This window comes from Erithacus rubecula (assembly GCF_903797595.1).
Source record: "Erithacus rubecula genome assembly, chromosome: 4".
NCBI classification, from domain to species: Eukaryota; Metazoa; Chordata; class Aves; order Passeriformes; family Muscicapidae; genus Erithacus; species Erithacus rubecula.
The window spans coordinates 18,160,824-18,182,051 of NC_136686.1; the positions used below are offsets into that span (position 1 = coordinate 18,160,824).

Consider the following 21,228-nt stretch of genomic DNA (forward strand, 5'->3'; position numbering starts at 1 on the left):
AACTAACTGCCTCTCGGCTTCTAGTTTTAGGCGCTCACTTTGGTTAGAGCAGCAAAGAGGCGAGGAAACGGTTTGGGTGAGAAAACTAGATTTACTAGGAAAGATGGGTGGTGAGTTAGGTCAAACCCAGCGCCCAGGTCATCCTGTTCCGCGGGCCAAGTCGGGGCTGGGCCGATTCGGAGAGAAGGAAGTTTGGGGAAGGGGAGGTTTCAGTCTCTCTTCCCGCACCTCCAAAAGATGCCGTGGCCGGTCCTGTAACCGGGCGGGAGAAAGGCGGCCGAAGTACCAGCAGCGGGCGCCGCCAGCGGGAGAAGCCCCGGCGGGAGGGGACAGGGACGGCCGCAGAGGCGAGGCCGCCCGGCCGAGGGCCGCAGCCCGCGCCCGCCATCCGACGGCCGCCCCTGCCGCCCGGCCCGGCCCGGGGGCGGCGGCGGGGGACGTGGGGCAGGGCCCAGGCCTGGATCTTCCCGCTGTCAGCCGGCAGCCTCCCGGAACGGCGGCCCTGCTCTCCCGCTCCCTCCCTCCCGGTCCGCGCTCCCGCGGTTTCCACCCGCCGCAGCCCCGGCGCTCTGAGCGGGGCGCAGCCCCCGGGCTGCCGAGGAGGGCGGGCGGCCGCCACAGTCACCTCTGAAAATTTCACTTATTTTATTAGCGCAGGAGAACACCCCTCCCTCCCTCCCTCCCTGCCTGCCCGCCCAGGCTCTCCCCAGGCGGACAGCTCGCAGGTTAGGCAGGGCTCAGCCCGGGGACGGCCCTCCCTGCGCCCGCTCCTGCTCTGTCCCGTCCCCTCGGCCGCGCTGCGCTGCCGGCTGTGAGCGCCGTGCCCGGCGGCCAGGTGGCCGCGGAGCGGAGCTGCCCCAGCCCCGCAGCGGGACCGGGTCCCCTCCGCGCCTCCCCGACGGCCTGGGCGGGCCGCGTTCCGCCGCTCCCTCGGGCCTCGCAGCTCCGTCCCGGCTCCTCCGGGGCTGCCGGTGTAGCTGGTACGGGGGGAGACGGGGCAAGCGGCGATGGGGAGAGGCAATCCCGCCTTGGAACCGCTTCGCTCCGTTCCGCCACAAACCCGCCAAGGTCTTTCTCGTTCCCAAGGCGGGATGGGCGTTTTGTAAAATTTAAATATTGATTTAAAACAAGAGGGAAAGAGAGAAGGGGAGGAGTGTTGCCCAACCCGGCTCGGCTGTTTCTGCAGCGGTCCCGGCGCGGGGCGCTCCATATCCCGGGTAGGCTCGGCCCCTCGCCGGCCACCGGCGGCACCAGCCGGGTTTGGGCCACATTTGCTGCCGGGTCCCCGGGACAAAACCCAGACGGGCTGCTCCGGGGAGAAAGTGTTCGGCGGGGAAGGAATCGTTGAGTTCGGGTCCGAGCGTGTGCAGGAGCTAAGAGGGTGTTAGAGAAAGTTGTTTTCCTGTCCGGCGGCACTGCCGAGGCGGGGTTGAGGTGACTGCCGGCAGCATTTCGTTGTCCAGAGGAACGAGTCTTTAGAGAAAAAAACCCACAAACCTAACAAAAAAAAAGCCCCACGTTTTCTGTCCTTCCTTTAAGAAATGTCCGTTCTCGGGCTTAGCCTCAGTACTATTAGTTTCTTAATTTCAGTAAGGTTGTAATAAGTGGCAGCATGATTGATTAAGACAATATTAATCAGAAAACGCTTTAGTCTTGCTAAACAGATGGCAAGAAAACTGGAGCTTTGCAGTTGTCTCATTCAGACACCTTAACCTCCCTTTCACAGGACTTAATCCAATTAGCTTTTCTCCTGAGTTTCAGTTGTTATGTAAAAATCCTTTTGCATTGTGGAGAAATATGGCTTCATTGAAAAAAATCAGTCATGTTTTAATTCATCTTCAACAGATTTTCCCTAAACTAGCGGGATTTAGAAAAAAAAAAATCACCGCGATTCCCGTAGGAGGACGGTTTGGTTCCTTCACCTTCCCTCAACAGTGCCGTGTGCTTCCATCGAGTTTAGTTCCCTTTTCTGTAACCTGTAGAGTGACCCGTGGGGGCTGTCACCAAGGCCAAAGGGCTTTCTGGCCGCCTGGGCTCCCGGAGAGCCCCAATCCCAGGTGTCCGGCGGGACAGCGGCAGCGCCCGGCCCCGACGACTCACCGAGCACGGCGCGGCGGCGATGGGCGAGGAGCTGCCCTCGGGGCTCACCCTCCACTCTCGGGGTTCTCCCTCCACTCTCGGGGCTCTCCCGCGGCCGCGGAGTGCGGCACCCACACAGCAGGGCCACACGCCCTTCTCGCTGGGTTTGCGGTGTGTTTAATCGCATCGTTCTGCTGCCGCCTTTAACCCCGTCCCGGCCGCCCGCCTCGGGTGCGGTTTCTCAAACTCGTAACTCCGCGGAGCCGGGCCGGGAGCCGTCGAGTCTCAGCGGGAGTGTGCAGCCTCCCCCGCCCCTTCGCTGTGGGGCACTAAGGGGTCATTCCGGGGGGCTGTATCTGGCTTTTGGGGCTCGCCCTGTGCTCGACCCTGCGCTCCGTGCCCGCGAGCTGCCGGGGGCCGGGAACAGCGGTACCGCGCCCCGTCTCACCCCGGAGGGGTCGGGGCTGGAGGGAGGGCGGTGGCGGGCTGGGCGCTCGTGGCTCCCCGAGGGGCGACTGGGGCAAGCTTTGCCGGCCACCCCTAGCGCTCCAGCGCCTTTCCCCAGCCGCAGCCCCCCCTAGTGACACCGGCCCGAGGAGCTGCCGGCGGGGCACAGCCCTCGCCCCGCTGCCCGGCGCCCGCCGCCCCGCAGGAGCTGTCCCAGGCAGGAGGATGCTGTCCCAGGCAGGAGGATGCTGTCCCAGGCAGGAGGATGCTGTCCCAGGGAGGAGGATGATGCCCGCTCGGGAGCGGCGTGCGGGGCCGCGGGACGCCGTGGATTTCCCGGGGAGCTGCTGCCAAACTCCCTGGCCCGCGGCACTCCCGGGGAAAACCCCGCCGCGCCGCTCAGGGAGCAGGAGCCCAAGGATCGCGGCTTTCCCGCACAACTCAGTAAATATCCCTCCTTACTTCAGTATTGGAGCCAGGCAAAAACTCCTCTGGTTTTCAGGCGCTAGATGGATGAGATCCTTGGGACTTGAAGCTGAGACTTAGGAGCTGATCCAAAGCCCATTAAAATGAGCAGAAAGCCTTTCAGTGCTGTCAAGGACGTTGGGATTAGGCGCTCAAAGCAGTTTGTTTGAATCACGAAAAGCTGTTCCACCGCCTGGGTTGAAAACTTTGTGGCAGTGGCCAGATTTCAGTCTATCTTCTTATCAACACAGACAGGTGCTGCGGCAGTGGTGGCTGACCTTTGCTACGAGCTTGCCATGTAAAACGGATCAAGTATATTAAGCATTGATTGAAGAGAATTAATGGCTTTCATATCCTGGTTCAATTAATGAAATTACCAGTATTGATAATAAATACTTGAATGCTAGTTGAGAAGGGATCTGTGACATTTCAGAATGTATGTGTGATGCTAAAGAGTGTGATTCTAGGTCCTCATTTGTTTAATCCAAACGAATAGTTGATTTTGTTTCTGAAAACTGTTTTGCTTATTACAACACAGTAAAGAGGAAACTTGTTATTGGCTTTTCCCCCTGACTTTCCTGAAATACTTTTCATACTTTTTTATCCCAATAAGGAAAAAAATTAAGTTATTTATTGTTTCAGAATTTGTCTTTATAGAGGCTCTAACCTGCTGAGCAGTTAGGATGATCCAACGATTCTTTTGAATCCTAAATTTGATATATGGAAAGGCAGAAGAAATACAACTGGTCTTTTATACAGCTGAACCTGAGTATTTTTCCTATGTGATTTTGTATCTTATAAGATTTCACAATTGAAAGAAATGGAGCAGGAGGGGGAAAAAAAACCCAATAAGAAATGTTTTCTTTCCTGCGAGCTGCAGAGTTTGTGCGGGCAACGTTTGCACGGCAGGGCCCGATTCCTGGCAGCTCCCTCTGCCTTCAGCAGCAGCAGCAGAACAAGGATCTAAACCCAGGTCCTGTCACTGGATCAGGTCTTCATTCCTGTGGAGGTTTTAATTACTTTGTAAAATCTGTCTTGATTTTTAAAGAGGTTTTGAAATGTGGTGAAGATTGCCTGGCCCGAAGAAGTTCATCTTTTGAGTATGACTCAGAGAAAATAATTATCTTATGATTTATTTGTCTGCTAATGAATTTGTTCTAATATTCTTAGGGAGAGGCAATTGTGGTACTTTTTACTGCTCTGCAATATTTACCTGCAGTAAAGGTCTTTAAAAGGCTGGAAAGAAAGAAGAACTAAAATAAGGTTTTGCATAAGAATAGCCATAGAACTGTAGGAAACGATTTACTTTATTTAAGCTGAAGTTTATGGTTTCCAGTCGTCATTATTCAGGTGTAATCCTCATTACAAAAAGGACTCGTATCTGACAGATAAAACTTCTGGGTGTGGACTGTAAAGAAAACTGTAGCCCCAACTGGTCTATTTCAGGTGCATCTTTGCTATAGTAAACCAATATTGAGTAAAAGACCTTCTCATAATTAGAAGGGATCATTTTGTGCTAAGATACTTGAAATGCTGCTACAATTGTCCCACAGAAAGTCATCAGAAGAGTATCCTGCTTCCCTCAGGGTTGTTGGCTTGCTTGCCTTTAGAAAATAAGGCTGTTTTTCAGCTGGCAGTGCAGGGAGTGTGCAGGGAAGGAAGAAGGTTAGCGTAGCTGTAAAATCTGCAGTGTCTCTGAATGTAAGCGCCTTTGCATTTTGCTAGCTTAACTTGCGGCTGGTTTGCAAGTCATAAAGAGGTGCACACACAGGATTTCAGTACGGTAAACTAAAGATCAAACCATGGGATCACTGAAATCTGCACGGTGATGAAAAGTTAGTACCTCCTCCGATCAAGACATTTGAAGCAGTGGCCTTTAATACAGCTGGGGCTTGATGGTTCATAACAACGCCTTGAGAGCAGTGGTGGGCTGTCATGTAAATAATACAAATATATGGTCACTCCTTTGGGGATGCTTGATGTGACACTGGAGCCCAAATAATCAGCTTACAGTTCTGTGAGTGGTGAGGTTTGTGACTTCACCCACTTGTCTGTTTCACCGCATCTGTGCTGGGTTTTTGATTTGTTACATTGTGTGTGAAAACGAATACCTGGTATGATCTGGCCCTGATGGAGCCCAGAGTCCCAGCAGCCAAGGGGATTTGATTGCTGACAAACTGGTTAGGAAGATGGATAGCCTAAAGATATTTGATGGCTGAGCGATCCTATAGATAACAAGTGAATGAAGGGGGAGTATGTGGGGATGATTAAGTGGAGGCCTGTGTGGATTTTTTAGGATATCTGGACCACTGGCATGTTTCCACACATCTTTCAGAACCTGTAGAATTGTATATATGTGCCAGGGACTTTCTGAGAACTTTTAAAACTCATAGGATTTGCTGTTAGAGATGGGTCCTGATCCTGCAATGGCTCCACAAGGGAAACACTTGTTGAAGTCCATGTGTGTGCCTGGGAGAGGGCAGATGCCCAGGGTTAACATGCAATGATCACTCTCCACAGCTGGGAATGTGTAATAACTTAATTGCAGCTATTTTACATGCATAACTAGCAGTACTGGCCTTCATTTACATTTATTTTCTCTCAGGAGATTTGCAGCAAGAGCAATTTATTAGCTATAAAATACTAGCCAGTGTTAGAGATGGTGTGTAAAGTCGGTGTCAGAGTCTTTCTTGCTTGCTGCAAGAGCTGTGGTATCATTCTTTGCATATAAACACATGAAATGCTTTTGACCATTATTCCCTTTCTGATGAATTTGAAATCAGGAAAAAGTGGAGAGGGTTAAACAGACCCTTGGCTCTCACTGCACCCAGTAAGAGAAAGCTCATTTGCAGCTTAATTTGCCTCAAGACTGAAATGTGAAATATGGGCTCAGTGCTGTCTTGTTTCCTTCACTTCAGCTACAGTTAAGCACTTTGTTTTCTTTTATTGGTAATTGAACTTAATTTCTCTGAGATGGAAGTTGTTACAGGAACCAAGGAGTTGATTCACTGCTATGAATGATGTGTTCACAATTAATTAGCAGCTTATGCTGAACATTTTTGTGCAGAACACCAAATATTATCATAAGTATAAACAATATATTTCAGATTGCCGGAACATTCTCTGAAAGAGAAACTTACAGCCCTGGGAATTAGAGGCATTCATTTCAGAGTAGAATGTTGGGGACAAATGCTGGAATTTCATCTGTTCTTTAGGGTGGCTGCAGTCACAGACTGATGCTGTGGTCATCACTCTGACAGACTTCGTGCTGGATCTTTGGGCACTCATGACCCCATGGCAGAGATTGAAACAATTAAAACCACAAAATCCTCTTCTCTAGGGGCTTTCATTTCCTTGCTGAAATTGTATCTAGAAAAAAGCCTGATATTTGTCTGGAAGAAAGACTACAAATTTCAAGTGTCAGAAATCACTGCCTTTTTTTTTTTTTTTTTTCTTAAAGGATACTGTTGCTAGAAGTAGAAATATTTTTTATAGTTCACCTCTTTCATCTCTTTTTAAACTTACACTCCTTAGAATTATATTATTATATTATTATATTATTATATATAATTATATTATTATATTAGACTCCTGTTTCTTTAGCTGGTTTGGCTGCTTGGAGGAAGAGTTACAGATGCTCATATTAAGTCAGATAAAATTCATTATATGAAAAATGTTCTATACACAAATATAAGTTTGCAAATGAGATCTACAGGTCAACAAAGAAAAAAAAAATGGAGCTTTCTGTTCTTGTTTGCATGTTCAGATCTAGTTTGTGCTATATTTGTAAAGCAATAAAATACCAGAAATGCAGTGACAAGGGAAATCTAAAAGTAGTGAAAAAAAAGCAAAAATTAGAGGTACCACAATGTTAGAAAGGCTAACACACTTTTTTTTTCTTTCTTCTAGAACCCTTTTAATTGCTAAACTATTTCACAAGTGTTTGAGCTACCTCAGCTACAGCTGAGGAAGGTAAATACAGAGAGAGAGCCCAGTTTGTTCCTGGGGTCTCATGAGTGGCCATCCAGTGCTGGGTGGATTCACCTGTGTTCCAGAGCCAGCTCCCCCATGCTGACAGCAATACACACCTGATTCAAAAGATTCAACAGAACATCCTTTTACAGCTAAGGACACTTCAGCACCCTATGACAAAGCAATCTGCTGCAAAAGACCACCAGATGGGTTAGAGGCCAAGCAGGAAAGGCTGTGTGTTTTCATAATATTCTAGGATCTCACTGAAACAGACCATTTGTTGATTGAAATTCATGGATGGTTGCAGGAAGTAGAAAAAACTCTACCCTTCAAATGGGAAAAAAAATCCTCAACAACCTGACTTCTGTGGTTCCCATCTTCATCTGACATTTAGCTTGACCATAATTATGTGGCAGGATATCCTAATTAAGCAAATGAGTACTTAAGGCCATTAACTTCTGGGTACCCTACTCTTGTGTGTTGACATCTCTGATGCTCAGAGGAAAGTGAAATCCTTCTGTCTCCTTTATTCCTTAAAACTTAAGCAACATGGGGAAACAGAAATTTCTGTCTGGTTCTTAAGGTGTTGGTGGCCTGATAGACACAGTAAAGAAGTATGGTGGAAGGCAATGTGGAAGTGGAGTCCTGGTGCCCAGATGCTGTGTGTCAGGGCACAGCAGATCTGCTGCTCTGTGATGAGAGGTGCCCTCCCCTGCAGTGGGTGTTCCTGGGTGCACGGGCTCCTGTGGTGGTGGAGGGCTCACCCACCCCTCAGCACAGCCCTTCAGCTCCAGGTCTCTGTCTGCCAGACCAGGCTAAGCAGCAGGACAGAGATTTGCTGGCTGACAAGCTTGGCACCCCAGGGCTAGCAGGAAAGGAGCTGTGCACAGTGCTTTGCATGAGACAGAGGTCTCACTGGGGACTGTGTATTGTAGGGCTTCTGAGGGTGTTTTATTTGCATCTTCTTAACAAGGAATACTGTTGACAGAATATTTAAATAAAAGCATCGCATTCAGATGAACTTCTGCCCAGGGCACAAGAGCCAGAGCAGGAATTCTCAGTGTGGCAGGTCTGAAATGTACACCTTGTGTAAGTAAAGGGTGCTTCCTTTGGGCCTCTTGGGGTTAAGGGTAGAATGAGCTGTGTTTTTGTTCTCAAGGGAAATTTGGCCTTGTGAGAGGCAGAGTGCAAATGACACATTTGCTAAATGGTGTGTTGTGTTTGTACACCAGCCTCTGTCCCAGCTTGGCCTCCTGGGTGTTCACTGTGTGGCACCAAGATGTCTCACCTCAAGGGAGGAGCACTAAAGAGATTCCCAAGGTCCATGGCAGAACAAGGCAGCTGCCAGGTGATATTCACTCCATGCCCTGTGCAGGCTGAAAGCAGGGACTGTTCCCCACAGGGTGCTCTGCTCCTCTCTAAACTGTGCTTGTGCTTCCTTTTTCCCAAGCAGTGGCACTAACACATCCTGCTGGTTGGACTGCCTGGCTAGCACAGGTTTTCCAGAGCTGGAACTCACATTCCTATCCTAAATGTAGAGTCACGGGGGCAATACTGGTGCAGGGGCCTCTCTAATACAAACATTTTTTGAAAATGAGTTGTGGTAAGGGCAGCAAATGGCCTCCATTGTAATGAGGTGGGGAGAAGAGGGGAGGACTGCATTTGCAGAGCAGTTTAATCACATGGATGGAGCAGTGTGTTCACCTCTCCTCCTTGCTGGGTCATTTCCACTTTGAGCTCTGCAAACAGACCGTCTATTGAGCAGTTAGTATTCAGTGCTGAATATTCAATACTAGACTCTTGTTTTGGTGAGTTTTGGGCAAAAAAAAGAAGGACGAAAGAAGACTTCTCTTTTTTTCTCATGTTCCCTCCCCTGAGTTTGCTTTGCATATTGTTCAGAGGAGACTGGAGTCTTCTTAGAAGAGCCAGGCTCCTAGTTTTAAAAGCACTGGTCTGCTTTCATAGTACTTTCTAAAGGAAGGGAAGACAGTTTGGAAGGGATTAAATTCATACAAGTCTTATGAATCTGTAAGTCCAGGCACATCAGGACTTAGCAAAGACTTTTTGTCAACCATATTTAAACTGTAAAGCTAACAGCATGAAAAGATAGCTCTGTATCCACATATTAATTCTGAGGGGTACCAATCTTTGTGGAGGGATGTTATAGTGATTTATTAATGTCCTCTCTTCTAGTTTTGGTAGGCAGATACTCTCTGCATCCATTCTGAGAGCAACAGCATTCATTTGTTTCTGTTTGGTGGACCCTATTTACCCACAAAATGGTTTTGAATGATGTGGTGGCTGATCTTTGACAGTAGTGAGCAACAGATAGATTTGGAGTAAATATCCATAAAGGGAGGAAAAGGGGTCACCATTTGAGTCCATGTAGTATCTCTATATTTTTCTGTCTTTTGCAGTCAAGTGATTGTCTCTTTCCTACTGCTATAATTATGTCCTAACACCTGAGCCATGTATTCTGTGTACATTTGGGTCTGTCTTCTCATGTTCTTTCAGTCTGCTCGACTGGATGCTGTTTCTAATGAGAAATATTTACTGTAGCCTCATTGCTTTAGGAGCTGACCTTTTCTCTCCTGATTAGAAACAGAAAACAGTCTCTATAGTTACTTTCTTTTCTCTTGTCCTTTATTTCTGACCATGCCCTTTTCTTTCTCATTTATTCTTTTGTTTCCCTTTCTTTCTCACCTCCTTTCCAACAACCAGTCTTGTCCTTCCTCTCTCCCTCCTGAGCCCCACAACTGGTGTTTTGTGTATCCCCCACCCATATCTCACATCTCTTCATTTTGTCATCTTTGTGGGCCTGTCTTACTGATGTACTGCCATCTCTGTGCCAAATTGGCCTGTCTGCTGGATTCATCAGCTCCTGAGACAGAGGGAAGTGTTCCATGGGTACTTGATGCAAATACTGCCCAGCCAAATGATTCCAGCCATGTGTAAGAGTGCAGCAGAGCTGAATGAAGGATTTGAGGAGTGTATGTCTTCTCATGCACACTGGTGAGCTGAGGAACTATTGCAGCAGCTGGGAATGTCTGATCCAGAAGCTAGGGAGCAGAGACTGCTGCAGGGTGTAAGAGATGGGAGAGGTACCCAGAATTTAAGACCCTATGAGCTCACTTGTGTGTCTCATGTTAGTTCTATAGCATAAGAAGTTACTGGAATCTGGGGCAAAAAGGGTATCAATAGATCCTGAGCTTTATTCTGGGGAAGAATATGGCTGGCAATGATCAAGAGGCATGTGTGGATTTCCTTGGAAGGAAACATTGCAGTTAAACTGGAGACAAAGACAGCCCTTCCACTGAGCCATGCAGCAGACCCAGGAGGACTGAGGAGCCATAACACATTCCCATTGTGGAATCATGAGGGCCTGAAGGCACATGATGTGAGTGAAGATCTCACTGATGAAAAGATTGGCTGCATGTTGCACAGCCATGTTCAATGTTCAAGTTCAGCCCTGGGAGAGCTGCATTGGTCAGGCACTGGTGTCACTAAGGGAATGTCAGGAAATGGCACCACACTGAAATCAGACTGAGTGGGGTTTGCTTTGCTGCTACATGGGGATGGTCTTGATGGAGCAAAAACCAAGTGGCCATTTGCTAGTCTGGTGAAACTTCCTTTTCAAAATGAAACAATAGATAGCATCTGTGTGTGACTGGGAGAGGGAAAGGGCTACTCTTAATTAACATGCATATTGAGCTGGAGATGCAATACCAATGTTATGTGATTCCAGAGAAGGGGACAGATAGGAGTTCCTTGTTTGATCCAAGGTAGAGACTGACCTAAACACCAGAATCAATATGAAGAGGCATCCTGTATTATAGGGCTTCTGGGGATGTTTTATCTACATTAGGGATGCATCTTCTTAACAAGGAATACTGTTGACACAATATTTAAATGAAAGCATCGCATTCAGATGAACTTCTGCCCAGTGCACAGCATAAGAAGAATAGCTTTCCAGCTTTTTTTTTTTTTTTTTTTTTTTCCCCAGCTTTTTTGCCCAAGTATTCTGGAGGAGTTAAAAAATTATTAAATGTGGTGCTTTTTGTTTATGGCATGTCAATTTATAATATACTTTATCAAATAATTTAGTAGAAAATCAATACTGGAAGTGAAGATCTGGCTAAACAAAACAGAACTCTCTCACACTCAAGAGAATTATTCTTTGCATTCTTTTGATATCATGGTGAATCTTGACAATGCTTTACCAGAATCATGAATCAAAGAAAAAGAACAAAAACATTCCTGACAACATCTACAAAGTGCCCCGGACCAATGTCCATTAACCCTGAAATAGTTCCAATAGAATTGCATGCCAAGAAATGAGAACAATAGAAAGGACTGCAACCGGAGTGCCTGACATTTTGCCCTGTTGGAAATGAAATAAAAACTTAGATTAGCAAACAAAACACCGAGATATCTGGCAGCTTGTCAGGATAGCAGCTCTGCCATCTGCACCCAGGCCATGTGTCACTGCCATCCCTGAGGAGCAGGTCTCTTGGAAGAACAGAAGATGGCTATGCAGGACCAAGGAGGACACTGGCATGACTTCCTGTGGAGCCTGAAGATGTTCCTGACAGTCCTCACACGCTGACTGGAGGGTGTGTGCCTCGCCAGCTGATGGCACTGAATGAGGCAGCAAGGAGCAGAACTGGGCCCTGCGTGCCAGGTGCTCCTCAAAGGCTGGAGAGGAGCTGGTTTGTGCACCAGGAGTGTCTCTGTGTTGAAGCACTCACAGCAGCAGCAGCTGGACAGTGCCCCTTGCATGGTCTCAAACCTCTCATTTGGCTCTCAGTGGAGAGGAGGGGTATTTTGATTGCATCACCCATGAAAACCTAAATCTTAGAAAACTACTGCGTGACTAGCTGTCCCAAATAGCTTGTTCTGCTTGATTTTAGTTGATTTTGGCAAGTTCAATGCCCTCAATGGCAGCCAGTGGCTGCCAAGCCCTGTCGTGTTACAGTTGTTCATAGCAATGTGCAGAGGCTAAGCAAGATCTTGTTTTTGCAGTATCTGAGGCTTTGTAGATAAAGAAATTTTTGTTCACTTTCTTTCAAGCAGTGTGGTTCTTTAAAAGCTTGAAATGTGGTGTTGCAATCAACCTGCACTGCACTCCAGCAGCATTATACCTCTCAGGTGTCAGATGTGTCTGTAACCAGCAGTGATTTCTGCAAGGTGAGAGAGGTACAGAACATGAATACTGAGACCAGATGTTTTATACAGCAGGTACTAGAATAGGTGTTTAGTAGTTTGAGGGTCAGACTTCAGGTTTATCTCCTAAATGTTACTCCTGAGAGAAAGGGATCATCTCTTTTGCCTTTAAGGGACTATTTTAAACTAGAGTTTTGTCTTATAAGCTGATATGACCAATTGCTCCAAGACATTGAAATGTTACAATATGAAGATTCCATTTGTCAAAATATTATATGCACTGGCTCATTTTTCCTTGCTTTCATTCAGATAGCATTTAGAAATTAGATTTGCAGCACACTAAGGGAGGGCCAAAGCAGACAGACTGCTGAGACATTACAAATTTAACAGCTGTTGGAGGTTAGAAGTTCTCTGTCTGGAGCAGTGGTGCAACATGAAGAGCATCAATAGAGAGTTTTTGGGATGCTGGCAGGTCTCAGGCCATGTTCTGCAAAGAAAAGCTCAATGGATCTTGCAAGCCTCTGAGCCAGACAACAAAATAAGTTGTTAGGACAGTGATGGTTTCCTTAATAAGAAAAGATATAGAATATCATCCCATCCACTCTCCTGTTGGTACCATGGGCTATCAAAATGGAAATGGGAGATTCCATGTCCTTCAGTCAGCCTCTTGAGCTGTTGAGTTACTGCATACTGCATTTACCTGCTAAATCTGCAGTTAGCAACCACTTTCTTTTGGCCTAACAGATCAGATGAGTGGCTGAAAGAGATAACATGTCAAAATAATTTGTCAAAGATATATTTAAAGAACATTTCTGCTTCTCATTTCTGATAGTTCATGGAAGTTCCTGCCCCTGAGCAGCTCTTGTCTATCTCAGAACTCCCAACCAGTGTTGCTGGCCAGCTTGGGACTGAGACACTTGGCAAAGACATGCTGCAGGAAGAGATGAGTAATTTTTCCCTCTGAGAACATTGAACAAACAACTCAGAGGGGGGCTAAGACTCTTATGCATGAGAGGAGTTCCTCCTTTCTACTGGAACTGTAAAATTAAGTCTGTCTCCACTGCTAAATATTCAGTTTTTCAGCAGGTCCTCTTATAAATCCACTAAAATTTAGTGGTTCTTCTATATTTGCATTATCTAATTTAGATACCTTTGCTCACAGCTACTTACAACTTTTTAAAAAATTTACCTTGAGAAACTGGGACAAAAAATTACAAGAGCAATCATGAATAAAGCTAAGGTGTTGGACTCTGCCATCCAAGTTAGTATGTAGCTCAGGCTGTGGTTTGGGTTCTAGCAAACCATCTGTTCTTATCTCAGTGATACCTCTATTTCAGTGACAAGCAAACATGCAGCAATGTTGGTCTGTGTCTGGTTGGTGACTTTAAAATTTGGAGTATGAGAGCCAATCTAGAGCTGAAAGCTCATGAAAGGGTTTTTCATGCTGTTGATATGGCTTTGGTGAAATAAATGGCTGTGCAAATTTTGCCTTTAGGACATGGGAATTCTCATCTCATACACTTTCAAAAAAACAGTGATTCCCAATTATTCCAGTGATAAGACCACACCCAGATCAGACAGTTCAGAGGATATGGCATAACTGTAGGGAGTGTGATGAACAAAATGCAGCTCAGACTATGTGACCACAGAGCTTTATTCTGCTCATAAAACCTCTTAATCTCCCTTGAGGACACATCCACACACCCACAGGGCTGTAGCCAGGGCTCTGGGGGTGCTCAGTTCCAGGCTGTGTGGCACAGCCCCCCAGTGCCTGTGGCCACAGTGGCTCACAAAGGCCAGAAGAGGCTGTGGTTACAGGTGGTGCTGATACTGCAGCTGCTCTTGACCCTGTGGCAGGACAGTGGGAGCAGAAGCCACTGTGGCTCTGATCAGACCCATCTCCTCTTCTCTGCAGAGAGGAGCCCGAGTGGCTCTTGCCCTGCTCTTGCTGTGGGAATAACAACCCATGGGAATAACAAGTGCTTTGGCCTGTAAATATGCTTAGCTAATAATCATTAGGGTTTACACCAACAGGGGGTAATTATCTCATTAATGTACTGACAGTACACAGCTCCTCTGCTGTATCACCTCAACTCAGGCTCTGGAGGGAGGAGCCTTTCAAAGATTCTTCCAGAAGCAAATCTTTCCTTCCAAAGGATCTAACATGTCAAAGTAATTTGTCAAAGATATATTTAAAGAACATTTCTGCTTCTCATTCTGATAGTTCATGGAAGTTCCTGCCCCTGAGCAACTCTTGTGTGTTTCTGTCTCAGAACTCCCAGACCTGCCTCCCCAGATCCATCTCTGAAATACCACACAAGTGAAAATACACTTTTTTGAAAAGTGGCTTGGTAGGGATAGGGTGAAGTTACACAGGCTCTATCCGCTTTTGAAAACAAGTTCAGTTAAAACTTCTTTTGGTAAAAGTGTGGTGGGCACAAGGAATGGAAGTGAAATACTCTGGTACTTGTGTCTCAGTGATGAGTCAGCTTTAGAAGGATTTGGATGAAAAAAAGAAGAGGCAAAATTAGGGCCGTAAATATTTCTGTAGTTATTTAAAATTAATCTTTCAGCATTTAATTTTGAACAATTTGGTTTTTTTTTTTTTTATTTGTCTAAGTTATTCTGTCAGAAAATTTACACTGGGAAAATTATTGTAATTTGAATCATGATCTCCTTTCCCTCAGGTACGAATCCCACAGCAGATACAGTGTATTTGTATTTAGTGGTATGCAAAATTATATAACAAAAATTTTAAGGCTGAAAAACACAGTTTTGTGTTTCACTACAGTTCACAAAACTGTTATATAGTGAAGTTATATAATTGCTATGATATTTGCAGATGGATCTTCAAAATGCCACTAGAAACATGATTTTCTGTCTTTGCTAGTAAGATTATGATAGTTTCCATACTGAGTCACAGTAGTGAGTAAGTGACTATACTACATTTTTCTACTAGCTGTTCCTAATCTGTTTCTGATCCTTGTTTCAGTACCATTGAGGGTCTAGTGTGCTGGGATTCCTGATGGGAAGCAGTCCTAGAGGGGGAGAGGAAATGCCTTAAGACTTGATACACTAAAAACACAGCAAGTCAAAATACAGCCTATATTAGGATGCAGTTTCTTTTGTTCTCACAGCACTTCCCATTAGAAATTTGGGGTTTCTCATGTTGTGTTAAGGATTCATCACTGCTATCAGATCTGATATGCACTTGTGCTTAGTTGCTGCCTGAACTCTCCATCATTCTGTGAGTTTTCCTGCTGTGAAATCCTGCCCGTGTAAACTTTGTAAGGTTCAAGTGCAATAATTAAGCTTTAATCACAAAAAACCTTCCATCCCACATGACTCAATGCATGTTTAGAACAGTGGTGTGATGTGGTTGGTGCCAGCCTTGCAATGGAGCTGCAGCCTGGAGACACCAAGAGCTCCCCATGGGAATTTTCTTGCAGCCCTGCCTGGGACAGGCACAGCCACATGTCATGAGGACAAGGGCATCCTACCCAGTGGGTTCCTTAGGCCTGGAACAAGATCTAATGTTATTAACTCTGAAAGAGCTTCTGAAAGTCAAACCTAACTTTGACTTTTGATTTTATTTGCTCTGCCTCTTTCTCTTTTTGTTTTACTTTTGGTAGGTGTTACCGTGTCTGGGATTTGTGGGATCCTGATGGGAATATTTAAAATTTTAGCAAAACGGTAGTTGTGTTTTCTTTTAATACCTGAAGACATTGTTATTAATATTGGGAGTTTGAAGCCTTGTAAAAATGTTTTTCTTTTTACAAACAGTAGAAAAATAGCTACTTATATAATGAAGTTACTTATTAAAATATTTATTTATACTTGCATAATTTGGTTTATGAGATGATACAACTTTTAAATAGTTGGTTGGTCTGGTCACATTTTGCCGTCTGCCAAATAATTTGACAAATTTGCCATAAACTCCCTGACATTTTTGCTCAAAAGAGTTAGTTTTCTTCATTCTTTGCTGCCAGACAGGTCATGCATCTTTTCAGGCCTGAAGAATTTCTATCAGCTATTTAAATGCAAGGCCACAAAGAGAAAGCCAGACTCAGGCTGCAGCAGGCTGAACCGGGGTGATTCAGGACCAAAGGAGCTGCAGCACATAATTAAACAGTAACTGCATCCTGCTCCAGGCTTTACATGTGGCAGTGTAAACTGGCTGCTTTTCCCATCCCAGAGGGGAACGTGCCCAGTTATCAGAGACACTGCGAGAACAAGGATGATGAAAACAGTTATTGAGTGACACTTTAAAAGTTTGGGTTTTTTTTTTTCCTTACTACTTAGGCAGGGAATTTGGCTAAAGATGGCTGCTGCCAGTTCCCTGCTGCCGAGGGAAGAGGATGCATCCCAGCTTCCCAGCTCTCGGTGCCGGCAGGAAAAGAAAGGGCAGAGCTGGGCATCGGTCTCCCCTTGGCGCTAATGGCAGCCGCCTTTGCTTTTACTCCCTGCAGCTGGGCTCAGAGCCAAGGGAATTATATGCAGCCATGGCTCTGTGCTGAAAGGAGGAGGAGGAAGGGTAATCTTTCCCAAGCCTTCTTGCACCTCTCAGATGCTGCCTTCAGCAGCAAGTTTCTCTTCACCTGTAAGACAGCTCACAGTAAAAACGGGGCAGGAGAGGTGCTACGAGCTCGTTTTTAGGGCAGCAAAAGAAATCTGGCACAAAGCAGCCATGTCCTCGTTTTGGCCCTTAGACAAGGAGGTGATCCATCCCCACCCCACGCAGCTGAGCTGCACAAGCCGGGAAAGCCTCCGGGATGGAGTCGCCGCCGGGTTTGTAACCGAGTGGGGGCTGATTCCGCAGCACGGGCAGGGTTTGCATCGTGCTGTCAGCAGCCTAAAGGGACTTTAAACAAGGCTGCGCTGAATTTGGTGGGAGAAGGAATGTCCTTTAAAAATCTATTGCCAACAAGAGGGTTTTTGGATGGTTTTCAGAGAAGTACATCAAAGGAGCGGGCTGTGAGGGCTCTTGGGCACAAGTGTGATGGTGAATGAGGAAGATGCACACAGGGATGTGCTGGTATTGATGAAGGCAGCACTGCAGCATGTTCCTGCTGTGAATACGTGGGGAGGGGAATAGCCTGGAGCTGCCACAACACTGCCTGAAAACCACAAGCACAAAAAGCCCAGTACTTGGAGACTCGTGGCAGGGCCTGGAAATCAGCTCTGGAGGGTTCTCAGCACAGCCTGTCTGAGCTTCTGCACTGGTGCCATTGCCCTTTTGTTTACATGGCAGTGGAGGGAGTGTGTACAGAGGAATATGCACAAGTTAATGCAACTGCCTGGGTTTAAAAAGCATATTTTCCTGCAGGATGTATTTGGCCATGACAATTCATTTATTTGTTTATTGGCATCTAGTGCTGAAATGAAGTCATACCATCTTTTATCTTCTATAAACCAGATGGGCAGCTTTCCCAAGATGCTGGGTTCCTGTTTCCCCTTCCAGCCTGCTGCTGTGATGGGCTTTTGCTGGCTGGCAGACTACTGCCTGTGCTGTGCAGGTAGCCTGGTGTCTGGTGGGGGGGACCAGGGAAAGGAATCTGGAGCCATTTCCACGCCTTTGAAGGTGTTTCTGGCTCTGGCAGTTTGCTGACAGCAAGGCCTGTTTCCCCTTATTTCTTGTGCATCTCTTCACTCAGTGGGGTTGTTTCCTGTCATAACTTGCAGGCTTGCCTTGCAGCATTCCCATTTATCCTTTTTTTTTCTTGCTTTGACCAGAGGGAGCTCTCTAAGCATAAACTCGTTTCTGCCCATGTTCATGCCCTTGAAAAATAATCTTATGAGGGAGGTCAGTTTATTGTAGCAACACCCAGGGGTTTAGGCAAACCCAAGAACTCATATTTCATACTTTGTCCAAGGAAACACATAAGAAGGTGTAACTTTTGCCCCGAAGACCTGTAACAGTATATTCTGCTGAGCCTGGTGCATCCTCTAAAGCCATCAGGGGATGTAAGTTATAGCTTCCAGGAAGAACAGCAGATTCAAATCAATGTATTGCTGTAGGTAACTCATCTGACTGGTGGGAATTAATATAAAAAGAGAGAACAGGAGTGGTTTTTGCACTGTGGGTTGGCAAAGGTTTGAGCAGCTCAGTGGCTGCTGACTTGCTACATTGGACTTGTACCAGGGAGGAAAAAATCTCAGTAGTGCCTGAGAGGGACTCGATCAGTGTGGATGAGGTTGCAGGACTGGGCTTCACAGAGCATTTGATCCTCTATTTAACCAAAACTCACATGAATTATTGATTTTGTACTCATTAATATTTCTTCCAAAAACAGCGGAAATACTCGAGGATTTGCCTTTGCCAGACTAAGACTTGGAAACTAGTGCAATTTCTGTGTTTCACTTGCTTTTTATTTTTTAATGTATTCTGTGATGGGAGACAGAATATCCCAAGGACCTTTGTTTTGTACACAGACGTATTTCAGCCTCTGTACTTTAAAAGGAAACAACAGCAATAACAAAAAACAACAAACCAACCAAAAAATGAAACTAGAAAGCAGCACCTAAGTTTGAAAGTAAGAAAAGATTTTCTTTCTAAATATCCTCAGACCAAGCATATTTTAATAGAAATGTTAACGATCACCATCTGTTGAATGCTGGCACTTTATTTAGATTTATCTGTTGCAAGTTTATATTTTATGCAAAGACAAACAAACAAAAGAACATAAATTTTTTTCTTTTCTTTTTTTTCTTTTTCTTTTTTTTTTTTTTGCAGAGAGTTGGATTGAACGATGTCTCAATGAAAGTGAAAACAAACGTTATTCCAGTCACACCTCTCTGGGGAATGTTTCTAACGATGAAAGTAAGTAACTTGCCATTCATTTAAAGTGAGTGTGAACATGTCCAAGTGCTCATTTTCTGCTATGTAAGTTGCTACAGCTCACTTTAATTTTTAGTACTGTGTATTTAAAATAATCAACTCACTTGACATACTCAATAGTTTTATTATTTTTTTTTCTGGAATATTTGCATTAAAAAAAAATACTGTTTACTGGTTAATATGCTGTAAGTATCAACTCAGAAAAAAACCCACTAGTTTTACTTTTCACTGGGAACTTTTCACTGAACAACCATGTAGTCAAAATATGGGGGAGAAAAATGTGTTGTTTTCCAATACTACCTTATCAAAGCACAAATAAAAATTCTTTCCCGTAAGAATTAAACAATCATGAGATTAAAATATCACATATTAAAACATGATATTGCTTTCCTTTTAGTGATAGTGAGAAAACAGTTACCAATCTAGCTGAATTTAAAATAGTTTTATTTTCTTTTCTAGTAATAGTAACTTTAGATCTTGACTTTTAGCAATAGCAGGTAATCAAAATTACTTCAAAGTAGTTTAAAATAGCCAAATTGTCTATTTTTAAAATTGCAAGACAATTTTTAGCTTACAATTTGGTTTTCTCTGTTTATGCAATTTCTATTCTGCTTAATTTACCAAAAGCAAAGTACTCTTCATGATACTTTTCCTCTCAGGACTTCATATATCCACAGCACAAGATATTAATGCTGATAGAATTTTTTAATTCAGTAACTAGTAATTTACATTTCATAAATACATGCATAGAAAGTATATTTTAAATAACTTAATTGCTGCAATTTCCTTTTTTTTTTTTTCATTTTAAGAGAATTATTGATTTTGTTGTCATGGCAAAATTACGTGCTTTGTAGCACAATGTTGTAACAGATCATGAAATTTACTGTACTAGGGCCTTACTCTCATTTGTCCAGGGATATCTTTTGATGGAATATTTCTGAAGGAGAAGGGAGATGTTAGTAGAAAAATGGTTTTTATTCATGGCTTCCAAGCTAAGAACAGTGGATAAGAATCTTTAAAGATAGACAATGAAACTGGGAGAGGTTTGAGGTTTTCTGTATTTAAAAATTAAGGAATAGGAATTTATTTATCTTTTAAAAATTATAGTGGATTTTAGTATAAATACAAACAGCAGCTTGTTATTTTGAGTTTTATGAGGGATGTACAGAGTTCATTTCACTCTGATGTTACTGAGAAAGTGATGGAAGAAATCTGTAATGAGTGAGACGTGTCTTCAGACTCTTACAGGGTCAGAATTCAGGATTGTTAAATGTGCTTTAAATATGAACATGAGAAACTTCCACACAGCTGGGGCCAGTAAAACAATGTCCTGTGTGGTTAACAAGAGCAGGTGTTTCAGACAGTGGCATTGAGAAGGTGGGATGGTGGCTTGTTCTGTTTCCTGGTTCTGGAATTAAGGGGAAAGCAATGATAATGAAATGCAGTGAATTTAGAACGGATAAAACAAATACATAAATGAATTTGTTCCAGTATTTGTGTGCAGAAGACATTGTCACAGCATATAATGGAAACCCAAATGAGAGGCAGAGTTGATTTTATCAAGCTTCCTTCTTAATAGCCAGTTCTTCCAGATGCTTCCTTTGCACTGATTACCAGCATTTCTGCAGTGCAGATAAGAGAATTAATCCACCTGAAAAGTCATCCTTGTTTTGAGGGGGAGGTGAGGGAGGGGAGAAGGTGAAGAGGAAGAAGTAAGAAAGCAAAATAAGACACAGCAATAATCTGTGAAATCCAGGACAAACTAGAAGTTTCACTGCAGAAATCACTGTCCTACGTGCTCCTTTCTAGGTCTTGAGCTCCTTATAACATTTTTCTAACACTGTCCAAACACCAACCAAGAAATTTTCATACCATTGTGTGATTCTTTGCCCAGCCTCTGTCACACATGTACAAACAAAGCAGGAGGCAAAATGTTTTGAGAAAACCCACAAAACCCTGTTTGAATTTGTCAGAATGGTGGACAAATTGCCATTGTCAGTGTAGGTCCAGTTTTCATCTGCAATCAAAAGAAATAGCAATTCACCTTCCTCTTGACTATTTTTTTTTCTCCACATACATGAGGTAGCTGTTGGCTGAACTGCCAGAGAAAATGTGGGTTTGGTTTTCAGTTGGGGTGGATTTTTCTTTTTTGGCCTTGGCTCCACTGAAGATTATGAGAACTTGTCCTGTGAACTGATGATGTTCTTACTGGGCAGAATGCTTGCTCTTGTGACTGTTTTTTGTCCTGGATGATTTTAGAGTTC

The 21,228-nt window shown here is 44.5% G+C and overlaps 1 protein-coding gene across 1 annotated transcript in view; it reads left to right on the forward strand.

Annotated features, from left to right (window-relative positions):
- RFX4 (regulatory factor X4) overlaps nt 1-21,228 on the forward strand; it is an 83,520-nt gene that overhangs the window by 773 nt on the left and 61,519 nt on the right. The window contains exon 2 of the mRNA XM_079303623.1: nt 18,860-18,946. Coding sequence (XP_079159749.1) covers nt 18,860-18,946 — 87 coding nt within the window. The remainder of the gene's footprint in view (nt 1-18,859; nt 18,947-21,228) is intronic.